The 15,338-nt window shown below is 41.2% G+C and overlaps 1 protein-coding gene across 1 annotated transcript in view; it reads left to right on the top strand.

Annotated features, from left to right (window-relative positions):
• DCDC2 (doublecortin domain containing 2) overlaps positions 1-15,338 on the top strand; it is a 152,783-nt gene that overhangs the window by 57,285 nt on the left and 80,160 nt on the right. The window contains exon 7 of the mRNA XM_065886003.1: positions 5,781-5,943. Within this exon, the coding sequence (XP_065742075.1) occupies positions 5,781-5,943 (163 nt within the window). The remainder of the gene's footprint in view (positions 1-5,780; positions 5,944-15,338) is intronic.

Below are 15,338 nucleotides of genomic sequence, written 5' to 3' on the forward strand. Positions count from 1 at the left end.
CACTAATTGATATAAGATTCTCTGAGATTGGCACCTTAATGATGTAAAGGAGCCAGTCACACAAGGTGGGTGCAGGAGAAACAGTCACAAGGGCCCTTGGTAAAAAGCTTGGCGTAAAGGAGTGGGGCAGAAAGAAGGCTGGAGTGGTCTGCGATTAAATTGGAGGGGCGGGCAGGGCCCGATTGTGTAGGCCATGCATGGAGTTTGGATTCTATTCCTTACCAGGACACCGTTTGAGGGATACAAATAGAGAGTGGTATCATTTGATTTGCAGGGTTTTTTTTTTTTTTTTTTTGCGGTACGTGGGCCTCTCACCGTTGTGGCCTCTCCCGTTGCGGAGCACAGGCTCCAGACGCGCAGGCTCAGCAGCCATGGCTCACGGGCCCAGCCACTCCGCGGCATGTGGGATCCTCCCGGACCAGGGCACGAACCCGCGTCCCCTGCATCGGCAGGTGGACTCTCAACCACTGTGCCACCAGGGAAGCCCTGATTTGCAGTTTTAAGGGATCATTCTGGCTGTGTTGTCTACAGAGAAGGGGGGCGGGGCAAGAACAGAAGCAGGAGGCAGTGGGACGGCTGGCATCCAGGTGAGTGATGCAGGTGACTTGGACAGGAGGCAGCAGAGCAGATGGACCTCTATCCTATTTCTTCTTGGAGCGTATTGTAACTGCTGTCACTGATTGACCCGTTCATCTAATAGCTGTTTATTGAGTCCATATTATGTCCCGAGCACTGTTTTAGTGCTTGTGGGGAAGGGGAGACAGAGATTCCAGAGAAAACTGTAAATGTATGAAGCTTCTATTCTGGAGGAGGAAAAAGACAAACAAATACACGTGTGATATTAATCAGGGATAAGCTTGAAGAGAAATGCGTGAGGATATGGAAAGAGAAAGTGAGAGAGGGCACAGTATCCTTTGGGTGGCCAGGGTGGGCCTCTTTTACGAGGTTATATTCAGCCAAGGGGAGTAACCCGCCAGGCACACAGTAGGTTCTCAGGAAACCCGTCTAGTGGATGTGTGAGTGAGTGCTGTGAGCCGCACAGAGAGGATATTCTATGTCAGGCGTTCCAAAAGCACAAACTTGGTTTTTAAGAGAAGGATCAGTTTGCTCCTTTCTTTTAATTAATTGGTTCCCTGGAGAATGTACGTGTTTTTAAGATTATTAACCGCTTGGCACTGAGTGGGGCTGTGAGTGAATGGGACTATAGGCGAGCAGGCTTAAGACTTTCGGAGCTACTGTCCAATCAAAGGGAAGGCATCTCCGAACCCGTGATGCAAATCAAAGGGGACACAACTGGATTTTTAGGAAATCATTTCTCCACACCGCCTTCTAGGAATGGCTGTATTGCAGCATGAAGGAGAGTGTGAGTGGGGGCCTGATAGAACTTCAAACAAAAAAAGAGAGAGAGAGAGAAAGCTGCCATAGTCTGCATAGAGGACCCTGCTGTGCAGGGGTATGTGTGCGCGAGGCCCCACCCTTGTGGTAGGGAGTGTGGGTAACAGGGCTGGGGGGTTCCGGGGGGTCCATCAGACCCTTTCAAAACAGCCAGGGAATGCCAGAAGTTACCCCTGTTCAGACTGGGGAGTCACAGAGATGAGCACATTAAGAATAATTTTACCTTGTGATTCTAGCCTTGAAAACAAAAGGAATCCTCTGCAGTCCTATTAAGTTTGAAAAATTAACCCACCGGCGGGAGGCTGTTCTCTAGCTGCGAGGCCTCACCACACGGAATCCAAGCACCCTCTAGTGGAAGAGATGTAAAATCAGGGACGTATTTGAAAGAGCCAAAGACGACGTTAAATTGTCTTTAGTTGTCCTTATTACCATGTGGCTGATGTATCTTGTGATCAGTAATATTTACAGGTTCAAATATTGCAATTGCTAAGGTTTTGGTAAGAAAATGGCATGATCAAAGTCACGGTGAAGCAAGGTCAATTCCAAATGGTTCCCAAATTCCATTTTGCCCTTTGGGAAATGGAGTCCAATTTGGATAAAAGGGTTTCTCACACTTCCCATCACTAGATGCACAGTGAGAGAAATGCCAGCCTAAGTCTGGGTCTGGTCCCCTGCTCAGAAGGTCTCCTGGGTGCATCGCTGAAATACACACACTGTGAAGGCTGCCGTGTGTGTGGCAAATCCCTCACAAAATTATTTTAAACTTGATGCTTTATGGCCCATATGTCTTTGACACATGTTCATGGGGGCTGAAAATGAGTCTCCCTTGGTAACGAAAGAAACCTGAGTTGATTGGATCTTGTTGGAAAGAGCCTAGGGAATGACTGAAAAAATCCCAGTTTCAGTAGAGTGAGGGGTGATCGAAGGGCTCTTTTTAGTTTTTTGTTTGTTTGGGCCAGAGGTTTTCTATTCCTATCAGATATTTTGGTATGTGTGTGTGGCAAAGACAGGACAGTGGTTAAAGTGTCACATGGGGTCTAGTTTTCACATGGGACACGCTGTAAAATTTGGCTGCTTCTTGATTTCTTCCACTTTGGGAAAAAGTCATCATCTGTTACTTCCAGGTAGCTTTTTTAGGGAACCATTCTGTATAATGGCTGTTTCTAGTGTCTTGGGTATTAGGAAGGTTCAGTGTAGCAGAAAAATCAGACCTGGGTAAACTTGAGAAAGTTAATTCCTTTCTCTGTAAAATAGTGATAATAATACCTATCTATACATTTGGTAAATATTTGGGGTTATGAGTATTAAGCACACAAGAGGTACTTAGTAATATTGTTTTATCAACTATCATAGCTCTTATGAGATGGCAAAACTCCCCTATTCCCTATGCCCCACAAATAGCAATGACTATCCATGTATCCAAGTTATGAGTCACATGCAGAAGTCTCAGAAAAGAAAGGAAAATCCATCTCTCTATTCCTTTGCCCTTCCCTTTCTCTATAACTTATTTACATATTATCTATAATTTATATAATTAACTATATAAATGAGTATATATAATTTTATATTATATAATTTATTTATATCTTTGTGTTTATTATATATCTCATTTTTTTAGATAAATCAATATTTTCTTTTTCTAATTTTTTATTTTATATTGCAGTATAGTTGATTTATAATGTTGTATTAGTTTCAGGTGTACAGCAAAGTGATTCAGTTATACATATACATATGTCTATTCTTTTTCAGATTCTTTTCCCATTTAGGTTATTACAGAATATTGAGTAGAGTTCCCTGTGCTATACGACATGTTTTCTTTTTTAAAAAGAAAAGCATTTAAATTCTTTCCCGTCTTCAAATTACAAAACAGTTCTTCCTTTTTACTCAGTTTAATTTAGTTCTTACTCACCAAGTGCCTGGCAGTTAGTCATTAATCAGTATTTGAATGCATGAGTGTCAATTACCAAAGCCATGCTTCATATAGTTATTGGAATCAACTAGTCTTTCTTGATGCTCCCAAATCGCCCTTTTGAGTGTCCCTAATAGAGGTGTAGTAAATCAGAACTTCCTGTATATTCAACAACAGAGTTGATTTTTTTTTTTTTTTTGCCGTACACGGGCCTCTCACTGTTGCGGCCTCTCCCGTTGCGGAGCACAGGCTCCGGACCCGCAGGCCCAGCGGCCGTGGCTCACGGGCCTAGCCACTCCGCGGCATGTGGGATCTTCCCAGACCGGGGCACGAACCCGTGTCCCCTGCATCGGCAGGCGGACTCTTAACCACTGTGCCACCAGGGAAGCCCTGATTTTTAAAATTATATGAATCCCCAGACACTCCAGGATGGGGCATCTGCTTCTCCCTTGTTTTACCCCTTTGTGAATAAGAATTTTCCCAGAGAGCGGTAATAAACCATTATGCTGAGATCCAGAGTTTCTCATTCTTTAAGTTTCATTTCAGTCCTTGAAAGTTCAACAGCATCTCTGAACATTCTATTAGGCTTGCTAGAAGGGTTACTCCTCTTATTCAAGGCTTTTAAAGTTTTAGAATCTTGGGACGAATAGACTTGTTTGCAAATAGACTAGAATGTGAGACCTGGGCGTTGGTTTCTTCTCACATGATGGTTTTGGAATCTCTTCTATAATCACATTAGCCATTTTTCCTGCCTGAAAGTTTATGGCCTTGTGAGGAAGAATCATTAAAGAAAAGGAAAGAAAAAAAACCCAACTCTGGTTGCAGTTAATGCAATAATTAAATGGAAACTGTATGTTTAAATTGCATTTGGAATAGGAAATTAAAAAATTATGCAAAAAAAGTGTTATAGGTTTGGACAAGTTTTCATAATGTTAATAAATTTATGCATAATTCATTTTCTTGTAGGCTATGACAAAATAGCATAAATAACTTCATTTGTAAGGCTGTGAATTTTTCTATTCTTAATTGGGTGATAGCTAAAACTATTTAAATGCTTCTGGATGACTGAATATATAAATGTTTAAAATGGGCAGTTATAGTAGGTTTCTAGGCAGATTTGTTTGTTTAATATTGCTACACTTATTTTCAGATACTAGCATACTACAGATGTTGCATAAAGATTGCACCCAATATTGTGTGAGTTTGGTGTGATTTTTAAGAAAAAGATATTAACTCTCTGCTCTTGAAGGAAGCACTCTGATAGTCTTTGAACAAAACTACATGCCAGGCACGGTACTCATTACTTTATAAACGTTACCATTTCATCCTAATGATGGACCTCACGGCAGGCACATCGACCCCATTCAATTGATAAGGATTCAGGCTCAAAGAAGGTAGGAGTTAGTTACCGCAAGGTCCCGTAGGTGGTTAGTGGCAGTGCAGTGGCCCTGACATGGGTATTTTGGGTCTCTAAAACGTGCATTCTTTCCACTACCTGCAGCCTCACACCTTACACACTCAGGTAAGTGTAGCACCTGAGCGTCTGAAGGCCAAGGCTGTCTTGTTAGGAGGGTGTTTCTCGCAATGGCCAAGCAGTGGCTGAGTATCAGCACAGCTGTTCCTTGGGTACAGTAGCCACCACTGTAGTGATTCTTATGTGGCTCCCCAGGAGCTGTTTATGGGCCAGTGACAGGAGCCACTGAACTCAACCTCACCTTCATGCTGAGAAGCTCACTTTGCAGATGCAAGGTCTTCGTTTCGAGAGGCACACGGGAATCAGAGCAACCACCAAAAGTGTGATCATTGGGGGCCGCCTTGCAGGAATGAAGGGCATGTGGTCTTGAGCTGCTTGTGTCTGTGTTGCTCTGGGTTTGTGATTCATTGAGACCATGGCAGTCACCAACAGATGAGTCAATATCAGAGGATTTCTACAAGCACAGCGCTTGTATGATGATACCGATACACTCACAGTGACGATCAGTTAAGAAGGTATTTCTAGATTAACTGATCAAACGGGTTTGTCATTATTCCTCATCCAATAGCTGGCTGCTGATTCTTCTGAAAGGTGCAGGAGGGAGAGGAAGGTTAAGACAGCGGACCCGCTCTGCTCCTTGCTGGCTGGCTGACCTTGGGCACGCTTAACCACTAAGCCTCATTTGCTTGTCTGTATAATGGGGTGATAACAGTACCTGTCTCTCAGGTTATGAGGACTGAGTGAGACAATTTCATAGAACACCTGGTACAATTAAGTACTCAACAATTGTCAAGTGCTATTATTTTTATTCTCCTTCCTCTGGTAGACCCTTCCTCTGTCACCAAGAAGAGTTAATGTAGGTAGTGGACAGCAGCAGAATCAGTACAATACCCCCATCTCCCGCCCCTGCCCTTTTGACCACTAGTTAGTGACTTGTACTGAATACTAATCGCTTAGGGAGTTCATCAGCCGATAGTAAGGGTCTAATCTTTTGCCATGTAGGGAAATGATCGCCAATCTAAGTCAACAGTCGGATCCAGCGACAACTCATCTCCTCAGCCTCCAAAGAGGAAAGGGAAAAAAGAAGATGTGAATTCAGAAAAACCCACGAAAGGGAAACAGAACGTAAAGTTAAAGAGTTCGCCACAAACAATTCCAAACAGTGGTAAGTTTGTTGTTATTATTATTATATTGTTATTATTGATTATCGTTATCTTAAGGCTGTGATACAATTTTAATTTGTAAATAGATCCATTTGTTTTCCTGGGCCTACAGAAAAGACTCCTTATTGTCCTATATGAGAGTTTTCAAAGAAGACTTTCTGCGTATGAGAGATGCTGCTGTTTTTCATGCTTAATTTCTATTTGTAATTAGAGATCTGCTACGAGGACATGTGCTTTTTACATTTTTTATCAAAAAATTTTTTTTTGGCTGCTTTGGGTCTTTGTTGCTGCGCATGGACTTTCTCTAATTGTGGCGAGCGGGGGCTACTCTTCGTTGCAGTGCGTGGGCTTCTCATTGCAGTGGCTTCTCTTGTTGTAGAGCGCGGGCTCTAGGTGCACAGGCTTCAGTAGTTGTGGCATATGGGCTCAGTAGTTGTGGCTTGTGGGCTCTAGAGCACAGGCTCAGTAGTTGTGGCGCATGGGCTTAGTTGCTCCGCGGCATGTGGGATCTTCCTGGATCAGGGATCGAACCCGTGTCCCCTGCATTGGCAGGTGGATTCTTAACCACTGCGCTACCAGGGAAGTCCCAAGGACATGTGTTTTGAGGTAAAATATGTCTTGAGTGGTCGTATTGGAAAAGGTAACTTTTACCATCCTGTGTTTCAGCTAAAAGGGCTCGATTAACATTTTTGCCAACCACTGTTGATCTCTCTTATTCGTGTGTATACAACCCTTGTTCACATTCATTACGAATTGCTTTTAGTCACAGATCACTTTTTCCAAAAAGATATTTCACCGATTTTACTGATATCCAGGAGAACACACACACACACACAACTTTACCAATAAACAATATGTACCAAGTTAGTTACGTGTCTTGCATGACCAGGCGAGAGATGGTATAAAATAATTTAAAACATTTTGCATTAGTACAAGATTTCAAGATAAAAGTGTGATAAACTAAGGATGAGTGCCAAAAGAATTGTGAACTTTTCATGTTAGTTTTTTGTGAAGACAAGCTCTTTTTGGCTTCACTTGGAGCATGGTCTCAGTGGGGCGAGCGCACGAGGGTGGAGTGACGCTGTGGGCGGGGGGCTGGCTGGGACAAGGCTGGAGGAGTGACGGCTTCTCCCGCCCCCTGGGATCCACTTACCCCCACTGGAAGACATGCCAGGCTGCCCTGGAAAAGGATGAATGGGATCAAGTTTCAGATTCATGGCCAGAGCTTGGCTTCTAGCTGGGAGCTCTAGCTCACTTCAAAGTCCACGTGAAGTGTCGCATTAGAATTAGCTCAAGTGGGCTTCACAGCTGAGAAGACACCATGAACTTGTGTGAGTGTTTAGAAGACGCTGCTCAGATGATTAAAGTTTCAGAAGAAAGATGTGTGAGACTAAGTTAAAAGAACAGGTGAAATGGAAGGAGCCAATTCCATAGAGAAGAAAGTGGAGGGGTTTTTATATCTTCAGAGATTTAAATGGTGGAGATTAGCTGGAAGTTGAGAGTCCTAGATTCTTGTCCCAGTTCTGCTCTTGACTTCAAGCAAGTCACTTAACTTCTTTTAGCCCCGTTAGCATTCTTCAACATGTGGGGTCATATTAAGACTTATCTTCAAAGTTTTGCTTTTGTCTTTAAGTCTGTGCAATCCTTTCCAGTGACTCTGAAACAGGGAGGCCAGTAAAATGCAGTCAAAGGATGTTTATTGAATGCTTGTTGTATGGTAGGCACCAAAGGAAAAAGCTAGCCTGGAAAAGCATGCCATGCCATGAGCATTAAAAATAATAGAGGGTTGGGACTAACCTGGTGGTCCAGTGGTTAAGACTCAGCATTCCCAATGCAGGAGACCTGGGTTCGATCCCTGGTCAGGGAACTAGGTCCCGCATGCTACAACGAAGACCCAGTGCAGCCAAATAAAAAAAAAAAAAAAAAAAAAGAATAGAGGGTTTATTTTAATCAGTATATACTAGATTGTGAAACTCCCAAGGCCCTGAGCTATGTCTTACTGGTTTTTTTGTTTTCGGTCCCCAACAATTAGCACAGGTCTGACAGATGAGACGCTTAATAAATATTGATGGATGAATGATGGAAATTACAAAATAGATAAGTCTCTGTAATACTTTAAAACCCACTAAGAAACAGGACTCATGTTAAACTCTTCATGAATTATTTTTGATTAAAGGCTCTTATAAAGTGCTACTTTTTTATTTTCTGCAAGGCTCTTACTAGCTTATGAAAATACCAACTCCTACTTCCAATATATTTTTTGAAAGTCTTTAGTTAGATTCAGTAGTTGTCCCTCAAAAGAAAGGGGACCATCATCTCTTCAGGTGATTTCATTCGTGGAAACTTGGGAACACAAGAGGCTGAATCAGCATTTCCGTGTTTCACAGGAAAGTAAACTTTATTAAAAAGTTGAATTATCAGTGTTTTTAAAAAAATTTTTATTAGAGTATAGTTGATTTACAATGTTGCATTAGTTTCTGCTGTACAGCAAAGTTTATCATATCCACTCTTTTTACTTACTTTTTTTCTCTATTTCTTTTTGAATTTTATTTTATTTTTTATACAGCAGGTTCTTATTGGTTATCTATTTTATACATAATAGTGTATGTATGTCAATTGTAATCTCCCAATTCATCCCACCCCCCCATCAGTGTTTTTGTTTTTATAGAAATTCACAAATAGTTTTCAACAATAATTGTATCTGTGGGGGTCAAAGTAACAAAAACATGTTGACCACGAAACAAGTCACGTTTTTAAAGTGCTAAGAAAAGGTAGAAGCCCTCAGCTGTTCTTACTGTGTCTTTAGAGAATCCTGCAGTTGTTTTAATTGTCCATGTTAAGTGTACATTTTGCAATCTAGTTTTATAATGTGCAGATGATAGGTTTTTCACTGCTGTATCTCAGTGTTAACATAGAACTACAGCTGCTGTTTTTCACATGAAGGTTTGGGGATTTTTTTTTTTCCCCAGTAAGAGGCTTATACCACAGATCTAGAAGCATATATAAGAGTTTAGATGAAGCATTTTGTATCTTTTCATCTTGATGAAGAGAACGTATGACCTGGAAAATGAATCTTGGCTTCCAAAACCAATTTTCCCAGAGAAAATGAAAAAAAGGTTTTGTGTAGTTTATGAGATTAAATCATCACTTGATAAGTTTATTAGCTTAAATCCCTACTTTTGAAAATTGAGCTATTTCTCCTTATCAGATCTCCCTCCAGATGTCTTTGGCTATAGAAATTTTCTATGTTATGTTATCAAAAGTATCTGTCTTTGTCTCTCTCTCTTTTTTATTACTCCTTTAGCCTCCATATTCATTTATTATTGCAGTTGCTTTTTGCTTTAATGACATCTGTTTTAGTAATTAGAACCAAGTGCGCGATTTTGGACATTCATGCCTCCAGAGGGCTCTTATTCCTTAGAAAGGGAAAAGCAATAAGGACTTGAAGCAAAATGAAAGGGAAGGTATATGGTGAGTCAGTGAATCAAAAGTGCAAGAATTTAATACTGTATTGCACATTTGAAAGTTGCTGAGAGTAGAGCTTAAAAGTTATTACAAGAAAAAGCGTTTTGTAACCATGTGTGGGGACAGATGTTGACTAGACTTACTGTGGTAATCATTTCTCAATATATACAAATATGGCATAAAAATGCAAGAATTTGATTATAGAGATGAAACAGTCTTTGCTGCTTAAAAATATTTTAAATTTGGAATTAAGTAATCTATTCAATTTGATTTCTAAGTGTTAAATTTTAAGAGTTAGGATGCATATCGATGATTCCTTTCGAGCATATGTTAAATTGTGCAAATTTTTGACCAGTGTTCTTTAGTGTTCTCACGTTAATTAGAAAAAAGGAGACTTTGTAGGCTATCTTGATTTTTATCATTACGATTGTAGTCATACATTTATCCTTTTATTTTACTGCTGATATTTACTGATACTCTGATATCTAATGCTTCATGAGTGAGCAGTGCTGATAACAGTCTGTAGATGGCAACCTGGGTCTAATTTTATTTCTTTTTCTTGTTTCTTCTTTTTTTCCGACTCAGTTTCTCTCTGTAATAATAAAGCTTAATAATTCAAGCAGAGCAGTGACATATTTCTTCAGGGAAACAAATCCCATTTTCTTTTGGTAGCCAAGATACAAAGTAAGATTGGTTGGTGATTGATGAAGTTGGGCGTGAAATGCATTTTTAGTGCTGCATTTAAATGCCAGCTTAACTGACCAGCGTATGTTTTCCTTGCACTTTCCACCTGAGTGGTGCCTTGAGATAGGTTTTAGAGGCTGTTACCTAGCTATTCTCTCCTCTCTGAGCAAAGCTGTAATGATGATTGCTTTGAAATATTGTATAGTGTTTTGGGATTGATTGTATTCGTTGATATTTTTAATAATTTTTTACATGAAAAAAAATTAGTGTTTTTTAGACCCCTTGGAACACAGGAAGTATCGTGGGTTTAGGGCTCCTTAGAATATTGGGAAATCTGTAGAGAAAATATCCCGGTCTGTTATCGCTATGGTTTATGCGGTATTGATAATTATAAATACTTTTTAAAAGCAGAGTGTTAAAATGTAAGCAAAAACAAGACCTGTTTTCTCTTCAAGCCTGTGCCCCTTGCAGTGAAAGGGCAGAGTCCTAACTACTGGACCGCCAGTGAATTCCCAAGACTTGTTTTATTTTGAAGGATGTGATTCTCTTTCTGTTATGTGTGGGCGTGCACGTGTGCACACACGGATTAGTACCCTTGATACAGTTCCTAGCTTGCTCCCAGTATCGTTCACTGTTTCCAAGGAACGTGTGATGTTTAGACTCCTGATTAATGATAGGGAGCAGATGCAGTGCCGGGAATGGGTGTCTGAATATTATGACCTTGCTGGGTGACTGCCCTTGGGCAGTCATGCTCTTGAATTTTTCTAATGGCTACAAACTGCACATGGTTTGCTGCATCGCCCCAAGCATGAAGCATTACTACGGTCCGTCCGCAGAGTCAGATCAGGGGACATGGAAACTTGAGCTTCTTTGGTTCAGCTGATGAGCCAGCTCAGGCACTTGCACGGTTCGCAGTCCCAAGAGACTCAAGATAAAAACAGGAAGCATGTTTTCCAAATGTGCTCTCCCAAGTCTCACCCACTAAGGATGTCCTGTACCGGAGGACAGTATATAAGAAGGCACCAAGATGACTTCACAAAGCAGGGGTCTTAGTAATCCCTTGAAGTTTTATTGTGCTATTCAAATTCTAGTAATAAAAATTAGTTTAGGAATACAGGCATACTTTGGAGCAATTGTGGGTTTTGTTCCAGACTACCACAATGACGCAAATAACACAATAAAGCAAGTCACACAAATATTTTGATTTCTCAGTGCATATAAAAGTTATGTTTACATTATACTGTGGTCTACTAAGGGTGCAATACCATTATGTCTAAAAAAATCCAGTGTATATGCCTTAATTAAAAAATACTTTATTGTTGAAAAAATGCTAACCATCGTCTGACAACGCAGGGTTTCCACTGACCTTCAATCTGTAAAAAGTGCAGTATCTGCAAAGCACGATAAAATGAGGTATGCCTGTATATACTCTCACTTTCAGCTGGGATATTGAGAAATTAGAGGTTGGCTGAATACCAGTAAGGTGTTTATCTCGGTTTCAGAGGAGTAAGAACCTAGCCCTTTCTAGAAAAGATTCTTTTCATATCCTGACTTCTTACACACTTTATACATTGGATGGAGCAGCATTGTGAGAAAGGCATTCTTTTCCAGCTGATGTCAGGTTGAGGCAGTAAGCTTCTCTTGGGGGCTATTTTTCATGTAGCTGAGGGTTGGGATGTGAAGATACTCTTTGTTTTCAAAAGGAGAAGTTTGTGAGCTGTTGAATTGTGTAGATATTTCCAAACCTTTGGAAGATTTTACTGCAGAAATTTGTTTTAAGTAGGTATTTTGGTAATTGCATCACATTTTCCGTACAAGTAGCCCATACAGTTCTATCTAACCCATAATGCGTCTTAATTCTGACATTGTACTCGTGGTGCCATGGAGGTAGCTGCAGTGTACTGTAATGTTCCTGGTGGGAAATGAACTAGAAGTTCCATATTGAATGCCAGGAACTCGCGTTACCCTGGTGCCCAGGGATGCAGAGCTGCCCCAGGTCAAATTCTTGGTGTCGGCCAGAGTCTTGAGGTTGGGGATCCCATGGGGTTTGGGTCTGAAGAGAAAGGCAGAGATTGAGGGGTTGGACCTGGAATTATAGGGGTGGGGACACTGAGGTCCAGACTGAGGTTCTTGTAGCAGTTGATCCTCTGAAAGAGAATGATGTATGGAGTGTCTCATCTTGATTTTTTTCCCCTGGCTTCAGGCTTTGGCTTGCCAAACTCCCTTTTCATAGATGCTACCTATTACTTCTAAGTAGCTCCTCTCTCCTTCTGTGCCCATCAAGGACCCAGACAAATTTCACAGCATTCCCTTGATTCTGCTGCCTCTGAAGTTAGCTCTGAACTTCTCTATACCTTATCATAGAGAAATGTGGATCCATACCAATGATGAGTTTCTGAAGTGTAATTCTTCTGCTTTTCAGGAAGAAACTAAAATTGGGTTACCCCGGCCGGGTGTTTCATCATAGGTTCTGAAGTAGGGCCCAGACCTAGACTTGGTTCGGGAGGGGTCTGATATCAGGAATGTCTGTGAGATGCTGATGGTGGGAGGTGACAGTGTGACAGGAAGAAGTAGCCGTGGAATTTACTACCCTTCCCCCCTCCCCAACTTCCTCTTCCTATTGCCAGCCCTGTGGTGAAATAAAACCAGGATGGGGACTTGGTCCATTAGACTATCAGCAGCTCCTCGGCCATTATTCACACGTGATACACAGGCAAGCACCCAGCAGAGTATCCTGCTCAGAGTAGCACTCAGTGTTGAGTGTGTGTGTGTGTGTGTGTAGGTCCATTATGCCTACATTTGTGGTGACAACTGAAATTAAGGGTGACAAATTCCAAACACTGGGTTATGATACGATTCTGATACTTTAGATGCTTTAGAACATCTCAACTATGGATTTTAATCTGATATTTTATAAGCCTCATCTACAAATCCTCAGAATTAGGTAAACAGCATTTCCCTAGTTTTACAAAAGGGGGAAAAAGAGGAGAAACCAGTTTTCCCAGAGTCAAAGGGTATATCAGTGGCTAATGATTTCTAAAAATTGCCATGCTGGCCTACACTGGCTAAGAGGTGACACCCTCATGCAGTTGTAGGGCACTGATGCCAAGAGTCCAGGGGGAGGGAGGCTTTCATGTGTAAGTGCTTCGACCTGTCTTCCTTTAGTGAAGAGTGTTGACATATCACAGTCAATGCTGAAGCTTATCTGAGAGATTTTGAGGAGTTCTGTTTTTCCCTGTTCCATTTTTCAGGATTTCATATTCTCTTTGTAAATGAGAATGGTTGATTTGAGCTCCTTTTGTTTTGTAGGTGGTAGGAGTTATTATTACTAGCAAGGAGATTTTCCTCTTCCGCAATGTGGTATAATAATGAGTCTTTAGTATATACCAGGCTGGGATGAGTCTTTAGCAACCCAACCTACTTTTTTCAGGTTTGGGAACCTTGAAGAAGGTGGATATTTTTTTTTTTTTTTTTGAAGGTGGATATTTTTGAGGTTGACCTTTAGTTTATTTATCAAATGGCCAAATCCCATTTTTTAATAGTTATTTGAATATCCTAGGACTTAAGCTCTTGCATCCCAAGCCCGTCACTGCGTCCGAATTTCCTTCCCCTTCCCTTAGACTTATGAACCCACCCCCTTTTCTAGAACACCACTTTCATTTCTTCAATAAGCATTTACTGAGCACTTACTATGTACCACACTTTGCTAATCAGTGGGGCAACTCCATTTTCTCTCTTGTATACTAATAGCTTAGCACTTACACATTTTCTTCGGGTAATTGTAATTATATCTTTATCAAGACATTTTCCTCGAGGAAGAAGAAAAATTTCCGTCTCCATTTCCATGACCAAACTCTATTTACTGCGCATAAATACCAAATGTGTTTATGTTGTGAGCATTGACAATTTGTTCCTCCTTGGTACTAAGTCATCTCCTAGGGCTCCATGTCAATTTTGCCTATTTAGAAAGTAGCAGCACAGTACCCGAGAACAAGGCCATTTCTGCTTAAATGTGTTTAATACGGTCTCTGGAAGAATTACTAATACTACTTGGTACTACCAGACAGGGGAGAGGTATTTCTCCACTCATATAATATGTTGTGACTCCTCTGTACACTGTGGCTATTTTTTATATGAACTCTACTTTTATTCTTCTCAGTTATCCTAGTTGTTCTTGAAAGAAGATATAATCTTTATTGGAAATCACCATGCAGCATGCTATCACAATGGGGATAAAGAGAAAATATGTATAGAGTACTTTTGAGCTTTGTTGGTTTAAAGCTATCCATTTATTCTTAATTCATACAAGTAGATGATAATACCAAATTGTTTCTGTGAAGTTGGGCAAGGTTTCATTCTCTTTAAAATGCCATAATAAAAACCACGTTTCACTGAGTACTCTGGCCTGTCCCACACTCAGGCTGAACAAGCTTCTGTGGCCAGAGAAAGGCCTAGGGCAGAGACTCGGGAACTTGAGGCAGGAAGGCCTGGGAGTGTATGGGAACTGTCCAGCGAAGCTGCCCTAGACCTCTGGGTTGGGCTACGAGGTTATGGGCAGGACACCAGAGGAGGATTTCTTGGAAACAGGGGAATCTAGAAGGCCTGTTGTAGACAAGGAGAGAAATGATGGTGGACTTGATAGCCTTTTGCAGTGGGATAGAGAGGAGAGGACAAATTTGAGAAATACGTAGGAGATAGGCAATACGACCTGAGACCATCTGGGAAGGTGGGAGAGAGTCAGTGGGATCCAAGGGGACACTGAGTATTTGGCCTGGGTAACAAGGGGGATGGTTGGTGTCAGTAACTTTTAGGGAATGTGCTCAGGAGGAGAGAAAGGCTGTACCCGGTGAGTTAGAGGGACCTACCTGGCATTTGGTGGAGGTGTGCATGGATCAGCTGGAAAGGGAAAGACTCCCCTTGCAGATGGAGATCTGGGGGTCATCAGCCAATAGGTGAGAGCTGAAGCCAAGGTAAAGGAGAAGATGCCCAGGAAGGACCCACAGATTGAGAAGAGAAGGGCCAAACCTGACTCTTAAGGAGCAAGTACAGGAAGAGGACATGACGAAGTAGAAATGAAAAACCTTTGGTTAGCACCTGTACCTCTAATTACCTCACTTGTTTCATGGAACAAACACTGATAAGTAGGTATTATTCCTAAGTGGAAATCATATTATTCATAAATGGAAATCATAATTTCCATTTTACAGAGCCAAAGACCAAAGTGCAGAAAGGTTTAGTGTCTTGCAGT

This window comes from Phocoena phocoena, chromosome 10 (assembly GCF_963924675.1).
Source record: "Phocoena phocoena chromosome 10, mPhoPho1.1, whole genome shotgun sequence".
Classification (NCBI taxonomy): Eukaryota; Metazoa; Chordata; class Mammalia; order Artiodactyla; family Phocoenidae; genus Phocoena; species Phocoena phocoena.